This window comes from Saccopteryx leptura, chromosome 13 (genome assembly GCF_036850995.1).
Source record: "Saccopteryx leptura isolate mSacLep1 chromosome 13, mSacLep1_pri_phased_curated, whole genome shotgun sequence".
Classification (NCBI taxonomy): Eukaryota; Metazoa; Chordata; class Mammalia; order Chiroptera; family Emballonuridae; genus Saccopteryx; species Saccopteryx leptura.
Genome location: NC_089515.1, coordinates 32658644 through 32676367, shown reverse-complemented (window position 1 = coordinate 32676367; position 17724 = coordinate 32658644). Strand labels below are relative to the sequence as shown.

The following is a 17724-nucleotide window of genomic DNA, read 5'->3' as shown; positions in this document are numbered from 1 at the left end:
GAAGAAGGTAAAAAAGTATAAATTTTCCCTGGCCAGATAGCTCGGTTGGTTAGAGCATCATCCTGAAGTGCAGAAGTTGCTGGTTCGATCCCCAGTCAGGGCACATATAGGAACAGATTGATGTTCTTGTCTCTTTCTGTCTTTTCCTCATATTTTCTCCCTTCCTCTCTCACTAAAATCAATAAGTAAAAAAAATTTTAAATACACATTTATTCAAAGTAAAGGAATGTTGATGTGAATGTTCAAGTGAAGACAAAACTAGCTAGAAAAGTCAACTGAATCTCTACTGGACAAAATACAGTTTGTATGTCTAGAGACAAGTATTATTTTGCATTGCTATCAGTTATTAATAATTTGCAGTTGCAAAACAGCTCCCACAGAATCACAGTCTGATAAAGTTTTCTGCTGAAGCATGCATTTTCCTTGCACTGTAGCTGTAACTACTCCTACATATCCAGGTTTAAACAAACCTGAAAGAGTGTGGTCTACACTCAATATTCCCAGCTTCTTGGAGATATAATTGATATATAACACTGTGTAAGTATAAGGTGTACAATATGTTGATTTGATATACTCATGTATTGCAATATAATTCCCACCGTAGTGTTGCCTAACACCTCCATCAGGTTACACAATTAACATTTCTTTGAAGAATATTTAAGATCTACTCTCTTAGGAGCTTCCAAGTATATAATACAGTTTGTTATCTATAATAACAATGCTGTGCATTAGATCGCAGGACTTATTCATCTTCTAACTAGAAGTTTGTACTCTTCGGCCAACATCTCCCCATTTACCCACCCACCACCCTAGTAGCCACCCTTCTACTCTCTGCTTCTATAAGTTTTTTATTCGATATCTCACATGGGTGATGTCATACAGTGTTTGTCTCTTTCTTCTGACTTACTTCACTTATCATAATGCCCCCAAGATTCATCCATGTTGTTATAAATGGCAGGATTTCCTTTTTTTAAAACTTTTTTTTCTATTTATTTATTTATTTATTTATTTATTTTCTTTACAGAGACAGAGAGTCACAGAGAGGAATAGACAGGGACAGACAGACAGGAACGGAGAGATGAGAAGCATCAATCATTTAGTTTTTGGTTGCGCGTTGGGACACGTTAGTTGTTCATTGATTGCTTTCTCATATGTGCCTTGACCACGGGCCTTCAGCAGACCGAGTAACCCCTTGCTCGAGCCAGTGACCTTGGGTCCAAGCTGGTGAGCTTTTGCTCAAACCAGATGAGCCTGCGCTTGAGCTGGCAACCTCGGGATCTCGAACCTGGGTCCTTCCGCATCCCAGTCCGACGCTCTATCCACTGTGCCACCACCTGGTCAGGCAGGATTTCCTTTTTATAGCTGAATAACATTTCATTGTGTATCTATGTTATATTTGATATAACACACACACACACAACACCTTCTTTATCCATAATAAGTTGATGGAGACTTAGGTTGTTTCCATATCTTGACTCTTATAAATAATGCTGCAATATACATAGAGTGCAGAAATCTCTTTCCTAACCTGTTTTCATTTCTTTTGGATACATACCTAGAAGTAGGATGGCTGGATCATATGACAGTTCTATTTTTAATATTTTGAGGAGCCTTCATACTTTTTTACATAGCAGCAACAGGGTACAAGAGCTCCCTTTTCTCCACATCCTAGCCAACACTGTTATCTTCTGACTTTTTTTTTAATATACATAATCTTATTACAAAACTTTTTAAAAAACAAAATGCAACATTCTAAATAACCCATAATTTACTACTGAGACGAAACTAATTCCGAGTCTGCTTTGCCACCATACACAAGTCAAGAAATTAAAGAAACCATTAAATATTTAGAAACATTTAACATCAGAAGCCTTAAAATCTAACTGTATGCAGTAGCCCCTCAGAAAGCTACAACCTGTATTTTTAAAAAAGTATTTTCTCTACAAAGAACCTTATCGGCTATACAAAAAATCTGTACAGTTTTTATACTGAAGCTAATATTGAGCTGCACTTGAATTCACATTCTTTTTTTTTTTTTTTTTTTTTTAATTTTTTTGTTTTGTTTTGTTTATTTTTTTACAGAGACAGAGAGTGAGTCAGAGAGAGGGATAGACAGGGACAGACAGACAGGAGTCGAGAGAGATGAGAAGCATCAATCATTAGTTTTTCGTTGCACATTGCAACACCTTAGTTGTTCATTGATTGCTTTCTCATATGTGCCTTGACCGCGGGCCTTCAGCAGACCGAGTAACCCCTTGCTGGAGCCAGCGACCTTGGGTCCAAGCTGGTGAGCTTTTTGCTCTAACCAGATGAGCCCGCGCTCAAGCTGGCGACCTCGGGGTCTCGAACCTGGGTCCTCTGCATCCCAGTCCAATGCTCTATCCACTGCGCCACCACCTGGTCAGGCAAGAATTCACATTCTTAGCCAAACAATTGCCTGAGCATACAAACATACTCCATACACATTACAGGACAGCCATTTATTCTTCATCTTCATCCTCTTCCTCCTCCTCATCATCTTCCTCCTCCTCCTCATCTTCCTCCTCTTCCTCCTTTTCATCTTCTGGTTCGTTCTTCTTCTTTGAGCCTGTTGGCCTGCCAGGATCCTTCTTTCCCACTTCACTCTTGCCCTTGGCACGGTATGCAGCAATATCCTTTTCATATTTCTCCTTTAGCTTAGCTGCTTTTTGCTCATATGGTTGCTTATCTTTGGCTGACTGTTCAGACCACATTTCACCCAGTTTTTTCGCAGTATCCCCAATGGACAAACCAGGGCGTTCACTTTTGATTTGAACATCAAAAGCAAAACGGAAGAAGGCAGATGGAGGCCTTTTAGGAGCATTGGGATCTTTTTTCTTTCCCTTCTCGTCGCCTTTGGGAGGCACGTAGTTCTTCATCTCCCTGTCATAGCGCGCTTTGTTGCTCTTGGCCGTATCCTCGAACTTGGACTTCTCCTTTGCTGACATGGTCTTCCATCTCTCCGAGCACTTCTTGGAGAACTCGGAGAAGTTGACGGAAGAGTTCGGGTGCTTCTTCTTGTGCTCCTCCCAGCAGGTCTGCACGAAGAAGGCGTACGAGGACATCTTGCCCCTCGGCTTGTTGGGGTCTCCCTTCGCCATGGCTGACAGACGGCGTCAGGTGGTAGGTTTTCCTCAGAGTTGAGCCGTGCGGCCAGGTCTGTCTGAGAGGCCTCCCTTGCTGAGCTCAGGCGTGAACTGGTTTCTCTTCTGACTTTTTGATGATAACCATCCCTGCAGGTGTGAGGTGATATCTCATTGTGGTTTGAATTTGCATTTTTCTGATGATTAGTGATGTTGAGCACCTTTTCATGTGCCTATTGGCTGTTTGTATGATTTTTTTTGAAGAATATCCATTTGGTTCCTCTGCTCATTTAAAAAAAATTTTTTTTTAATTTTTAATTTATTTTTTTACAGAGTCAGAGAGAGAGAGTCAGAGAGAGGGATAGACAGGGACAGACAGGAATGGAGAGAGATGAGAAGCATCAATCATCAGTTTTTCGTTGCACGTTGTGACACCTTACTTGTTCATTGGTTGCTTTCTCATATATGCCTTGACCGTGGGCCTTCAGCAGACCAAGTAACCCCTTGCTCAAGCCAGCGACCTTGGGTCCAAGCTGGTGAGCTTTTGCTCAAACCAGATGAGCCCACGCTCAAGCTGGTGACCTTGGGGTCTCGAACCTGGGTCCTTCCGCATCCCAGTTCGACGCTCTATCCACTGCGCCACAGCCTGGTCAGGCTCCTCTGCTCATTTTTTTTCTTCTATTTATTATTTTCTGAAGTTGGAAACGGGGAGGCAGTCAGACAGACTCCCGCATGCGCCCGAACGAGATCCACCCGGCATGCCCACCAGGGGGCGATGCTCTGCCCATCTGGGGCGTTGCTCTGTTGCAACCAGAGCCATCCTAGCGCCTGAGGCAGAGGCCATGGAGCCATCCTCAGCACCCGGGCCAACTTTGCTCTAATGGAGCCTCGGCTGCGGGAGGGGAAGATAGAGACAGAGAGGAAGGAGAGGGCGAGGGGTGGAGAAGCAGATGGGCGCTTCTCCTGTGTGCCCTGGCCGGGAATCGAACCCGGGACTCCCGCATGCCAGGCCGATGCTCTACCACTGAGCCAACCGGCCAGGGCCTCCTCTGCTCATTTTTAATAGTGTTTTTTTTTTTATTGAGTTCTATGAGTTCCAATTACAGTTTAGACATGAACCCCTTATCAGATATTTTTGCAAGTATTTTCCCCCATTTAATAGGTTGCTTTTTTTGTTTGTTTGTTTTTTAATTTTTATTTTATTTATTCATTTTAGAGAGGAGAGAGAGAGAGAGAGAGAGATAGATAGATAGAGAGAGAGAGAGAGAGAGGAGAGATAGATAGGGGGGAGGAGCTGGAAGCATCAACTCCCATATGTGCCTTGACCAGGCAAGCCCAGGGTTTCAAACCGGCAACCTCAGCATTTCCAGGTCGCCGCTTTATCCACTGCGCCACCACAGGTCAGGCCTGCTTTTTTATATTGTTGATAGCTTGTTTTATTGTGTGGAAAAGCTTTTTAGTTTGATGCAATTCTGTTTGTTTTTTTTTGTTTTTGTTTTTGTTTTTTTGCTTATACTGTTCTTGCTTTGGTTGCCGTATCCAAAAATATCATTGCCAGGACCCATGGCGAGGAGCTTTTTCTCAAGTTGTTTTCTGAAAGTCTTATGGTTTCAGGTCTTCTGTTTAAGTCTTTAGCCCATTTCAAATTAACTTTTGTGAGTGCTCCTGTTTCATTTATGTGCATGTGAATATTTCCCAACACCATTTATTGAAAAGACTGTCTTTTCCTCATTGAGTATTCTTGGCTCCCATGTCAAACATTAATTGATAGTTTATGTGCGTGCTTATTTCTAGGCTCTTAGTTCTGTTCCGTTGGTCTGTTTGCTTTAAAGCTGGTATAATATCGTTTTCATTTCTTAGCTTTGTAATGTAATTTAAAATCAGGAAGTTTAATGCCTTTAGCTTTTTTCTTCTTTCTTAGGATTCCTTTGGGTAGTTGGGATCTTCTGTGGTTTCATACAAATTTTATGCTTGTTTTTAATATTTTTGCAAAAAGTGCATTACAGTTAAAAAAATTTACTGATTGATTTTAGAGAGAGAAGGGAGGAAGAGAGACAGAAACATCAATCTGTTTCTGTATATGCTCTGACCAGGGATCAAATTGGCAACCTCTGTGCATTGGGACAATGATCTAACCAACTGAGCTACCCCACCAAGGCATCATTAGAATTTTGAGAGAGACTGTATTGAATTTATAAATGGCTTTGGGCGATAAAATGTCCTTTGGACATTTTTAAAAATTTATTTTTATTTTTATTTTTGTATTTTTCTGAAGCTGGAAACGGGGAGAGACAGTCAGACAGACTCCCGCATGTGCCCGACTGGGATCCACCCGGCACGCCCACCAGGGGCGGACGCTCTGCCCACCAGGGGGCGATGCTCTACCCCTCCAGGGGGTCGCTCTGCCGCGACCAGAGCCACTCTAGCGCCTGGGGCAGAGGCCAAGGAGCCATCCCCAGCGCCCGGGCCATCTTTGCTCCAATGGAGCCTTGGCTGTGGGAGGGGAAGAGAGAGACAGAGAGGAAGGGGGGGGTGGAGAAGCAAATGGGCGCTTCTCCTATGTGCCCGGCCGGGAATTGAACCCGGGTCCCCCTCACGCCAGGCCGATGCTCTACCGCTGAGCCAACCGGCCAGGGCTTCCTTTGGACATTTTAATGGAAATGAACCCAGGACGTCCACATGCCAGGCCAACCACACTGTATCCATTGAGCCACTCATCAGAACCTCTTTATCTCTTTTACAGAGAGTTTGTTGTTAGTGCATAGAATGTCATGAGTCAGGTGAGAAAGATACAAGTCTTTTCGGTAGCCTTCCGAAAAGCCAAAACACCAGATGCAAGCTCCACTCCACTTCTCTCCATTCTCATTGAAGGAAGAGCCTCAAGTTGTTGACTTTCTTTAGTCTGTGCCAAGCCATGCTGGCTACAGCAAGATACTACTCTTTCTCCTTTATTCTCAGTGGTCCCAGGCATCCAGACTGTGTCAGTTCTGTCAGCACTCCAAGTGAGCTAAGACAAAAACTAGTCTCTCAGGCAGCCCACTGAAAAGCTGCTACTTTGGATGCATGCTCCCTCCTTCTCTTTTCTGTAATAGCGTAGTCATGACCTGAGTCATTGTCTTTTTGAAATGGGTTGTGCCAACTTGGGAGAGGTGCTAATGCAAGAAAAGTGAAATTGCTCTTGTTACCAGTTTTTTGTTTGTTTGTTTGTTTGTTTTTTACAAAGACAGAGAGAGAAAGTCAGAGAGAGGGATAGATAGGGACAGACAGACAGGAACGGAGAGAAATGAGAAGCATCAATCATTAGTTTTTTATTGCGACACCTTAGTTGTTCATTGATTGCTTTCTCATATGTGCCTTGACCATGGGCCTTCAGCAGACCGAGTAACCCCTTGCTCAAGCCAGTGACCTTGGGTCCAAGTTGGTGAGCTTTGCTCAAACCAGATGAGCCCGTGCTCAAGCTGGCGACCTCGGAGTCTTGAACCTGGGTCCTCCACATCCCAGTCCGATGCTCTATCCACTGCACCACCGCCTGGTCAGGCTCTTGTTACCAGTTTTAATGTCACTGTTCTCAGTTTTTGTTAGACTATGGTATTGAAACTCTTCAACTGGATTTAGGAATTCTCATAAAGGAATGTTAGTTCATGTATCATAGCTAAATTACTGTTTCTATGGGGGAACAAGGGCTGGGACATCCTATTCCACCATCTTCCTAATGTCATTTTGCATAATACTTAAAATTCAACTTATTCTTTTTTATTTTTTAAGTGCGAGGAGGAGAGATAGTGAGACAGACTCCCACGTGTGCCCTGACAGGGATCCAGCCAGCAACCCCCATCTGGTGGCAATGATCGGCACAGCCAAGGCATCCTCAGTGCCCCAGGCTGATGTTTGAACCAATCGAGCTGCTGGCTGCAAAAGGGAAGAGAGGGAAGGGGGAGAGGAGAGGAGAAGCAGATGGTCGCTTCTCCTGTGTTCCTGGAATGGGAATTGAACCCAGGACAGTCACATACCGTCTGACACTCTACCACTGACCCAACCAGCCAAGGGTTCAACTCATTGTCAGTTATATCTATAGATGTGAATTTTGGATCCCTTTACATACGATGATCTTTCATTGATTATTTGATTGCAACAACTTTATTTTATAGATTCCTACCAAAAAAGAAAACTTTTCCTCTAATGTAATTTCTTTGCCAAAATTTGATAAACTCGATTTAATCCCTGGCCGGTTGGCTCAGTGGTAGAGCATTGGCCTGGCGTGCGGGAGTCCCGGGTTCAATTCCCGGCCAGGGCACACAGGAGAAGCGCCCATCTGCTTCTCCACCCCTCCCCCTCTCCTTCTTCTCTGACTCTCTCTTCCCCTCCCGCAACCAAGGCTCCATTGAAGCAAAGTTGGCCCGGGCGCTGAGGATGGCTCTATAGCCTCTGCCTCAGGTGCTAGAATGGCTCTGGTTGCAGCAGAGCAACGCCTCAGATGGGCAGAGCATCGCCCCCTGGTGGGCATGCCGGGTGGATTCCGGTCGGGCACATGCGGGAGTCTGTCTGACTGCCTCCCCGTTTCCAACTTCAGAAAAATACAAAAAAAAAAAAATTAAAAAAAATAATTAAGAAAAAATTTATTAAAACACTTTGTTGGTGGTTATACAGAACAATTTAGCCAAAGAAGTTCACATAAGGGTAGCTTTTCCCCAATAAATTATATTTTTGCTGGTGATTGAAATGATTGACACTTACTTCCTAGAGAAGAAAATTTTTTATTGAATTTATATAGGTTTCAGGTGTACAATTCTATAATACATCATTGTATATTATGTTGTGTATTTACTATCCTAAGTCAAGTCTCCTTCCATCACCATGTATCCTCGATCTACCCCCTTCTACGTCCTCCAACCCCCTTTCCCTCTTGTAAGCACCATACTGTTGTCTGTGTCTATGAGCTGGTGCAAATATTCTTTTGAATTACTGCTTCAAGTTTCTTCAGATACATTCCCAGAAGTGGAATTGCTGGTTCATAAGGCAGTTCCATTTTTTATTTTTTAAGTTAACTCCATACTGCTTTCCACAGTGGCTACACCAATCTGTATTCCCACCAACAGTGCACGAAGGTTCCCTTTTCTCCACAACCTCGCTAGCAACTTGTTGGTTGATTTGTTGATGATAGCTATTCTGATATGTGTGAGGTGATATCTCATTGTAGTTTTAATTTGCATTTCTCTGATGATTAGTGATGTTGAGCATCTTTTTATATGTCTATTGGCCATCTGTATGTCCTCTTTGGAGAAGTCTATTTAGGTCACTTGACTATTTTTTAATTGGATCATTTGTGGGGTTTTTTTTTGATGTTGAGTTTCATAAGTTCTTTATAAATTTTGGATATTAAGCTCTTATCAGATGTATCATTAGGAAATATGTTTCCCACTTAGAGGGTTGCCTTTTCATTTTGTTAATGGGTTACTTTGCTGTGAAAAAACTTTTTACTTTGATGTAGTCTCATTTTTTTATTTTGTCTTTTCTTTCCCTTGCCCAAGGAGATAAATATATATATATATATGTTACTATGGGACATATCTGAGATTTACCTATGTTTTCTTCTAGTATTTTTATGGTTTTTCAGTCTAACATTTAAATCTTTGAGTCATTTTGAGTTTATACTTGTGAATGGTGTAAGAAAGTGGTCTATTTTTATTTCTTTCACATATCGGTCCAATTTTCCTATATATATATATATATATATATATTTTTTTTTTTGGTGTGTGTGTGTGTGTGACAGAGATAGAGAGACAGAGAGAGGGACAGATAGGGACAGACAGACAGGAAAGGAGAGAGATGAGAAGCACCAATTCTTTATTGCGGCACCTTAGTTGTTCATTGACTGCTTTCTCATATGTGCCTTGAATGAAGGTAGAGGGGGCTACAGAAAAGCAAGTGACCCCTTGCTTAAGCCAGCGACTTTGGGCTCAAGCCAGAGACCATGGAGTCATGTCTATGATCCCAAGCTCAAGCCAGCGACCCCATGCTCAAGCTGGTGACTCCACTCTCAAGCCAGTGACCTCAGGGTTTCAAACCCTGGGTCCCAATCCGATGCTCTATCCACTGTGCCACTGCCTGGTCTGGCCCCAACACTATATATTGAAGAGACTATCTTTACCCCTCTGTAAGTCCTTGCCTCCTTTGTAAATATTAATTGACTATAAAGGCATGGGTTTATTTCTGAGCTCTGTCCTACTGACCTGTACATCTGCCTTTATGCCCCACACTGTTCTGATTATTATGGCCTTATAATAGAGTTTGATATCAGGTAGTGTGATTTTTCCAACTTTGTTCTTCTTTCTCAAGATTGCTGTGACTATTTGGGGTCTTCCTGGTTCCATAGACATTTTTGAAATATTTATCCTAGTTCTGATAAATACACCATTGGTATCTTGATAGAAATTGTGTTGAATTTATAATTTACTTGGTTAGTAGGAACATTTTAATGATGTTAATCCTTCCTACCCATGAACACAGTATATGCTTTCACTTATTTGTATCTTCTTCAGTTTCTTTCTTTAAGTGTCCTATAATTTTCTTTTTTTTTAATTTTCTTTTTATTATTTCATTTTTAGAGAGAGAGTAGAGAGAAAGAGAGAGAGAGAGAGAGAGAGAGAGACAGGAAGGGGAGGAGCAGGAAGTATCAACTCCCATATGTGCCTTGACCAGGCAAGCCCAGGGTTTCGAACCGGCAACCTCAGCATTCCAGGTTGATGCTTTATCCACTGCGCCACCAGAGTCAGGCTAGTGTCCTATAATTTTCGAAGTACAGGCCTTTCATATTCTTGGTTAAATATATTGCTAGGTATTTTAATATTTTTATTCAATTGTAAGTGGGATTGCTTTCTTAGTTTCCTTTTCTGGTAGTTCATTATTGGGGTATAAAAATGCAACTGATTTCTTGATATTTATTTATTTATTTAATTTTTTTTTTTTTTTTCATTTTTCTGAAGCTGGAAACAGGGAGAGACAGTCAGACAGACTCCCGCATGCGCCTGACCGGGATCCACCCGGCACGCCCACCATGGGGCTACACTCTGCCCACCAGGGGGCGATGCTCTGCCCATCCTGGGCGTCGCCATGTTGTGACCAGAGCTACTCTAGCGCCTGAGGCAGAGGCCACAGAGCCATCCCCAGTGCCCGGGCCATCTTTGCTCCAATGGAGCCTTGGCTGCGGGAGAGGAAGAGAGAGACAGAGAGGAAAGCGCGGCGGAGGGGTGGAGAAGCAAATGGGCGCTTCTCCTATGTGCCCTGGCCGGGAATCGAACCCGGGTCCTCCGCACGCTAGGCCGACGCTCTACCGCTGAGCCAACCGGCCAGGGCTATTTATTTAAATTTTAATTTATTTATTTCAGAGACAGAGCGAGAGTCAGAGCGAGGGATAGACAGGGACAGACAGGAACGGAAAGAGATGAGAAGCATCAATCATCAGTTTTTTGTTGCAATACCTTAGTTCAGTGGTTCTCAACCTCTGGGTCGCAACCCCGGCGGGGGTCAAATGACCAAAACACAGGGGTCGCCTAAAGCCATCGGAAAATACATATTTAGGCGACCCCTGTGTTTTGGTCGTTTGACCCCCGCCGGGGTCGCGACCCACAGGTTGAGAACCGCTGCCTTAGTTGTTCATTGATTGCTTCCTCATATGTGCCTTGATCGTGGGCCTTCAGCAGACCGAGTAACCCCTTGCTCGAGTCAGCGACCTTGGGTTCAAGCTGGTGAGCCTTTTGCTCACACCAGATGAGCCCGTGCTCAAGCTGGCGACCTCGGGGTCTCGAACCTGGGTCCTTTCGCATCCCAGTCCGACGCTCTATCCACTGCACCACTGACTGGTCAGGCCTGGTATTTTTTGTATTTTTCTGAAGTTGGAAACAGGGAGGCAGTCAGACTCCGCATGTGCCCGACTGGGATCCACCGGCGTAGCCCTCCATGGGGCGATGCTCTGTTGCAACCAGAGCCATTCTAGTGCCTGAGGCGGAGACCATGGAGCCATCCTCAGCGCCTGGGCCAACTTTGCTCCAATGGAGCCTTGGCTGTGGGAGGGGAAGAGAGAGACAGAGAGGAAGGAGAGGGGGAGGGGTGGAGAAGCAGATGGGCGCTTCTCCTGTGTGTCCTGGCTGGGAATCAAACCTGGGACTCCTGCATACCAGGCCGACGCTCTACCACTGAACCAACCGGCTGGGGCGATATTTATTTTTTATCATGCTACATCACTAAATTTATTTATCAGTTCTAGTAGTTATTTAGTGAAATCTTTAGGGTTCTCTACATACAGTGTCATGCCATCTGCAAACAATGACAGTTTTACTTTTTCCTTCCAATTTGGATGCCTTTTATTTCTTGTTGTCCGATTACTGTGACTAGGACTTCTAGTACTGTGTTGAATAAGAGTGGTGATGGCAGACAGTCCTGTCTTGTTCATGATCGTAACAGGACACTTGTAGTTTTTGCCCATTGAGTGTGATGTTGGCTGTGGGTACGTCATATAAGGTATTTATTACATTTGTGCTCCAGGAATGTCCCTTGTGTAGGTTATGTGGATGCTCCTGTTGCAAGTGAACTTTGATTGTTATTGGCCTGTTCATGTATGTGGTCAACTCTCAGGCTGTCTGACTGTGAGAATCAACCTAGATTCTACCCAGACCTTGTGAGGGTAAAGGCACCAAGAGTTGGATGGGTTGGGCCACTGGGAGCCAAGGGAGTCGGGTTAGGAAATCTCTCCGGAGGGGGAGGCACCCACCATGTTCATGGGAAAGTGGGAGTAGCCCCCAGCCCGAGACCATACAACTCAGTCATTAACACTCTGAGTCTGGCCAGATCTCTACACCAAGCCCAAGCAGCTGACTCCTCAGCAGAGCACAAGCTCTGCATCGTGGGGTAACAGGGAGTCCAGACAGTGGATCTATTGCTTGCCCTCATGCTAATGCCACACGGAGGGGAGTGCTCCAAGCAAGAAAGATGGCGTCTGCAGTGTGGGAGAGGAACTCAGTCCAGGGATCCTGGAGGCTGTTCCTTCAGCTCTCTCCCCAGAGCCACAAACCCCAGTCTTTCATCACATGACCATAGTCCGCTCCGCCCACCCTCCACCAGAACCCAGGGGGAACGGTTGTAAATGATATTTTGTGTATTGGTCCCTTAAGAGGGCATTGTTGTCTCTAGCAGACTCTCATTTCTCCTCGGCAGACAGAATACTCGCTGATTTTCACGGCCAGATGTTATGTGGGTGCCTCTTCCAGGCTCTTGTGCTCTGGGCTGGGGAGCTTGGTTTGGGGTTGAGACCACACACTCTCAGGCAGAACCCCCTGCAGCTGAGATAGCCCTCCAGAACCTCAGCTGCAGCCTGTTGGAGCTGGGCCAGCCCTTCTGCGTCTCCTCCCTTTCTACCAGTCTCAATGTGGCTTCATCTGTAAATCTTTGGTTATAAGACCTCTTCAGCCTGACCTGTGGTGGCACAGTGGATAAAGCATCGACCTGGAAATGCTGAGGTCGCCGGTTCGAAACCCTGGGCTTGCCTGGTCAAGGCACATATGGGAGTTGATGCTTCCAGCTCCTCCCCCCTTCTCTCTCTCCTCTTTCTCTCTCTCTCTTCCCCTCTCTCTCTCCTTTCTAAAAAAAAATGAATAAAAAAAAAAAAAAAAAAAAAAAAAAAAGACCTCTTCAGTTAGTCTTCAGTTGGTCATTCAGTTTGATTGCTCTATATTTTAGTTGTAATTCCAGTTTGGTTCTAGGTGGGGAGGTGAGTATAACCTTTTGGATCCTCCAGGAGGGAATATTTTTTTAAACATTGAAATAAAAGATTAAAATAATCCCATTTATCAATTTACCTTTTTTTTTTGTTTCACTTACCTGGTATTTATATTTGAAATAAAATTTTTTCTCATTTTATTTGTATTTTAGACAAAAAGTCTATTTTATAATTGTTTAGTTGGATTAGTTTTTCTTGTCATACAACATGGATGCTTCTTGCTTTTTTACACTTATTCCTTCAAATACTTGGATTCACCCACAGTCACCCTCTCTTTAGCTTCCCCTCCATTGCTTCTATACATGATTCTTTCAATTATTCATGATACAGAAAACATTTTGAGATCCCATTTTTTTTTGCTATATCAGCACTTAATTTTCTACAGACTGCTGACAAATAATATTCAGCACTGATAACTTCAATTATGAAATGATACAAAAATGGCTTCTTTAAATGTTATTTTCCTCTAAATTAATAAGCATTTTTGTTTGGAAAAGGTACAAATAAAGGCAGTGGAGGTAAATTAAGTATTTTTTTTAGAAAACCGTTATTTAACTAGCGAGGTTGAAATAGTATATATCAAGTTAAGGTGAAAGTTATATATTGATTTTATGCATGTTGAATATTTTACTGTTAGGAAATTTGTAGGTACAATATTGCTTTCAAGTTTCTAAAATGACCTTTACCTGTTATTTCGTAAACAGTGTTTCATATGTATATTTTAATAGTGTTTCAAAATTATTTCTGCCTCTTTAGCGTCACCCTGTGATCCCACCACTATCCTGGGCTATGCTCCCTTCAATGTGATCTGCACCACTTTTTTCGAGAATCGTTATGATTATAAAGATCAGGAATTTCTAAACATAATTGAAAAATTTAATGAAAACATCAAGATTTTGAGCTCTTCGTGGATGCAGGTGAGGCCAAGATTGTTTCTTCCTGAGAAATCCTTTATGCTCTTTTCTTCAAGAAGTCCAAATTTCTGTTTATATCAAACTGTGAAGTGAATAGTTGAACACCACAGTCCTTCCCAGATCTTAGCATTGTAAAGTACTCATTTGGGAAATTTAACCAAACTCTTTAATGATAGACTGGAAAAGACCTGCCCAAAATAGAGAACTAGAATTCAACCCCATTGATCCTGTCTGGTTGTTTGTTTATTTTTTAACTAAATTTCAAAGCCCAATATCCCATACTACTTTTTAAAAAAATTCTTAAATTTTTTAGTGAGCGGAGGGGAGGCAGAGACAGACTCCCGCATGTCCCCTGCCTGGGATCCACCAGGCAAGACCACTAGGAGACGATGCTCTGCCCATCGGGGGCCCTTGCTCCGTTGCAGCTGGAGTCATATTTTAGCGTCTGAGGAGAGACCATAGAGCCATCCTCAGTGCCTGGGGATAACTCGCTCTAATCAAACCATGGCTGCAGGAGAGGGGGAGAGAGAGAGAGAGAGAGAGAAGCAAGAAGGGGAGGGATGGAGAAGCAGATAGGCACTTCTCCTGTGTGCCCTGGCCAAGAATCAAACCTGGGACTTCCACATGCCAGGCTGATGTTCTTCCCATAGTACTTTGATAACTTCCCCCAAACATGCCTATAGCATTAAATGGACTTCTGGGTTCTTCTTAAAAGGCTTTCATTACCCACAAGTTTTGTTATCTAATCACCACTTAGTGACTTCTTTAGTACATTACTTGGCAGAAATATATGCATTTAGGAAGGAAGACAATAACTCCTTCAAGAAGAGAGAATATTTGGGACCACAGATGCTGCTAGGGAGCACTAACTAGTTTAGGAAATATTGGATGCTTCAGTTGGCATCCTTACTGACAAGGTAATTATTATTATTTTTTTTTTTTTTCATTTTTCTGAAGCTGGAAACAGGGAGAGACAGTCAGACAGACTCCCGCATGCGCCCGACCGGGATCCACCCGGCACGCCCACCAGGGGCGACGCTCTGCCCACCAGGGGGTGATGCTCTGCCCATCTTGGGCGTCGCCATGTTGCGACCAGAGCCACTCTAGCGCCTGAGGCAGAGGCCACAGAGCCATCCCCAGCACCCGGGCCATCTTTGCTCCAATGGAGCCTTGGCTGCGGGAGGGGAGGAGAGAGACAGAGAGGAAAGCGCGGCGGAGGGGTGGAGAAGCAAATGGGTGCTTCTCCTGTGTGCCCTGGCCGGGAATCGAACCCGGGTCCTCCGCACGCTAGGCCGACGCTCTACCGCTGAGCCAACTGGCCAGGGCAAGGTAATTATTATTATTATTATTTTTTTTGTATTTTTCTGAAGCTAGAAACAGGGAGAGACAGTCAGACAGACTCCCGCATGCGCCCATCTGGGATCCACCCGGAACGCCCACCAGGGGGCGATGCTCTGCCCACCAGGGGGCAATGCTCTGCCCCTTCTGGGCGTCGCTCTGTTGCGACCAGAGCCACTCTAGCGCCTGGGGCAGAGGCCAAGGAGCCATCCCCAGCGCCCGGGCCATTTTTGCTCCAATGGAGCCTCGGCTGCAGGAGGGGAAGAGAGAGACAGAGAGGAAGGAGAGGGGGAGGGGTGGAGAAGCAGATGGGCGCTTCCCTGTGTGCCCTGGCCGGGAATCGAACCCGGGACTTCCGCACGCGAGGCCGACGCTCTACCACTGAGCCAACCGGCCAGGGCCTGCTATATCAGGTTGCCCAAACTCCCTTCACCTCTGTTGTCATCTACAGAATGTGAATCATAATATTTCATACCATCCTATAGTTCAAGATTGTAAGGAAGAATTTATGTAAAAAAACAAGAGAATTGACATGCAGATGTTTTTATACTATAAACATGGTATATGCGTATAGGCAATAATTATCATCTTTGATCCCCTGGTTAGAATTTTCTCACTCATATACACATATCAGTGTAGAAAATTACATATTTATAAAATAAATATTCCCCTCAAGACAAAGATCATATTTCATTAATACTTACAATACAGTTTCTAACCAGGGCTTAGCATATAGTATATATATTTATTAAATTAAAAATTTTTTTTTATTAAGCGAGAGGCAGGGAGGAAGAGAAACAGACTTCTGCATACGTGTCGATCAGGATCCACCTGGCAAGCCTACTAGGGGGCGAAGTCCATCTGGGGCTACTGTTCTATTGCTCCACAGAGTCATTTCAGCACCTGAAGCAAGGCCATGGAGCCATCCTCAGTGCCCGGGGCCAACTTGTTTAAAGAATTGGGCCATGGCTACGGGAGGATGAGAGAGAGAGAGAGAGAGAGAGAGAGAGAGAGAGAAGGAAGAGGGGTGAAGAAGCAGATGGGCAATTCTCCTGTGTGCCTGGACTAGGAATCAAACCCAGGACTTCCAGATGCCAGGCCAATGCTCTACGACTGAGCAAACTGGCCAGGTCCAAATGTTTTTTTAATTCTAATAAACTATTGTTTTCTCTTCTAGCTCTACAATTATTTCCCTGCGCTCCTTGACTATTTTCCAGGAAGTCATAACAAGTTAATGAACAATATTGCTTTTATAAGGAAGTTAGTTGAAGAGAAAGCAAGGGAACATCAAGCATCCTTGGACATTAACAATCCTCGGGACTTTATTGATTATTTCCTGATCAAAATGGAGCAGGTAAAATGTTAAGAAGAGCTCAGTTTTTGCTCGCTTTTGCATTTTATGGTTCATTGAATATCTTTTGCATTTACCAGAGATATTTCCATAGCCAGGCAAATAATTCTGACAAGCATTTTAAGGACATGTAGTGTGCGTGAATCTATACTAAGCATCATGAGAGACATAATGTTAAACTGTTAAATAGAAAGTAAATTATTAAATAAGTGGACTACATTAACCCTGTTTTTTAGGTACTAATAATTGACCTGAGGAGGAACAGAATTATGCCTCAGGTGAAATGGAAACAATTATGAACAAATTAGAAAATACAAAATAGTTTGCCATAATGTGAAGGTAGATGTGATCATTGGACACAATGTATAGGAGAATGAAAAAGAATGGTTTAACCTAGGTGAGCTTTCTGAGTGTCCCGTGGTTAAAAATAAATTTTAATATATTTACAGTGAAGGACAAGGGAGGGAATTTACAGTGGTAATGGCAGTGTTGGGATTCAGCCAGTTCCCACCAGTTTGGCAGAACCGATACCTAATTTGTTGTTGAGGTCAGCAAACTATTTGTTAAAATGGCACTTGTAATTAGGGTTCTTTCTAAGGTGGATGCCTGGGCAGCTGCCCAATGTGAAAATCACAAATTTACATTTCTTCCTCTTTTTTATCGTTCATCTGTGCAACAGCGTGTTCTAAGCCCCTGTAGTAATGTTCATTCCATCCATAGGTGAAAAGAATTTGTGGAACTATGCTTGTAATACTTATTTATCCATTTCATAAAACTTATTATACCTTTGATGAAATACAAATTTTAATTCCCTCGCGATTGTTACTTCAGTTAAACAATCATATAGCGTAAAGAGAAAAAGTGCTGAACAACAAGGGAGTGACAAGCTGTCGTTTGTTTCAGCTTTGCTACGCTCCAAATTCCCCCAAGATATTATGAGTGGATTGGTGTTCCCTGATCAAGAAACAATATAGAAATATCTTAAATAACAAGTTGTATTGCTTGGCAGGTATTATTTAATATTTTTTCATTAATATTTTAAAACTCTTGTAATCTGCTTTTGTGTACCTCTTTTATTATTCTTATTTAAGTATTAAATGCATGAAATTATAAACTACCTCTTGGTATATTCTTTTTTATACTTAGAATGGTCATTTAGGGCAGAAAACCAGTTGTTAAATTATTTGAATCCCACTGCTGGTGAATGGTACATATAAAAGTGCAGAGGTTGTGATGAGAAATGGGTGA

At 43.2% G+C, this 17724-nt stretch overlaps 1 protein-coding gene, 1 non-coding gene and 1 pseudogene across 2 annotated transcripts in view; 1 reads left to right on the top strand and 2 right to left on the bottom strand.

The window, feature by feature from the left end:
- The window catches only part of LOC136384735 (cytochrome P450 2C18-like), a 55758-nt gene that overhangs the window by 16395 nt on the left and 21639 nt on the right, over positions 1 to 17724 (top strand). Inside the window, exons 4-5 of the mRNA XM_066355272.1 lie at positions 13630 to 13790; positions 16303 to 16479. Coding sequence (XP_066211369.1) covers positions 13630 to 13790; positions 16303 to 16479 — 338 coding nt within the window. The remainder of the gene's footprint in view (positions 1 to 13629; positions 13791 to 16302; positions 16480 to 17724) is intronic.
- On the bottom strand, positions 2416 to 3219 carry LOC136384736 (high mobility group protein B2 pseudogene; annotated as a pseudogene).
- On the bottom strand, positions 15451 to 15526 carry TRNAA-CGC (transfer RNA alanine (anticodon CGC)). The gene has a single exon. It is a non-coding gene; the product is annotated as a tRNA-Ala (tRNA).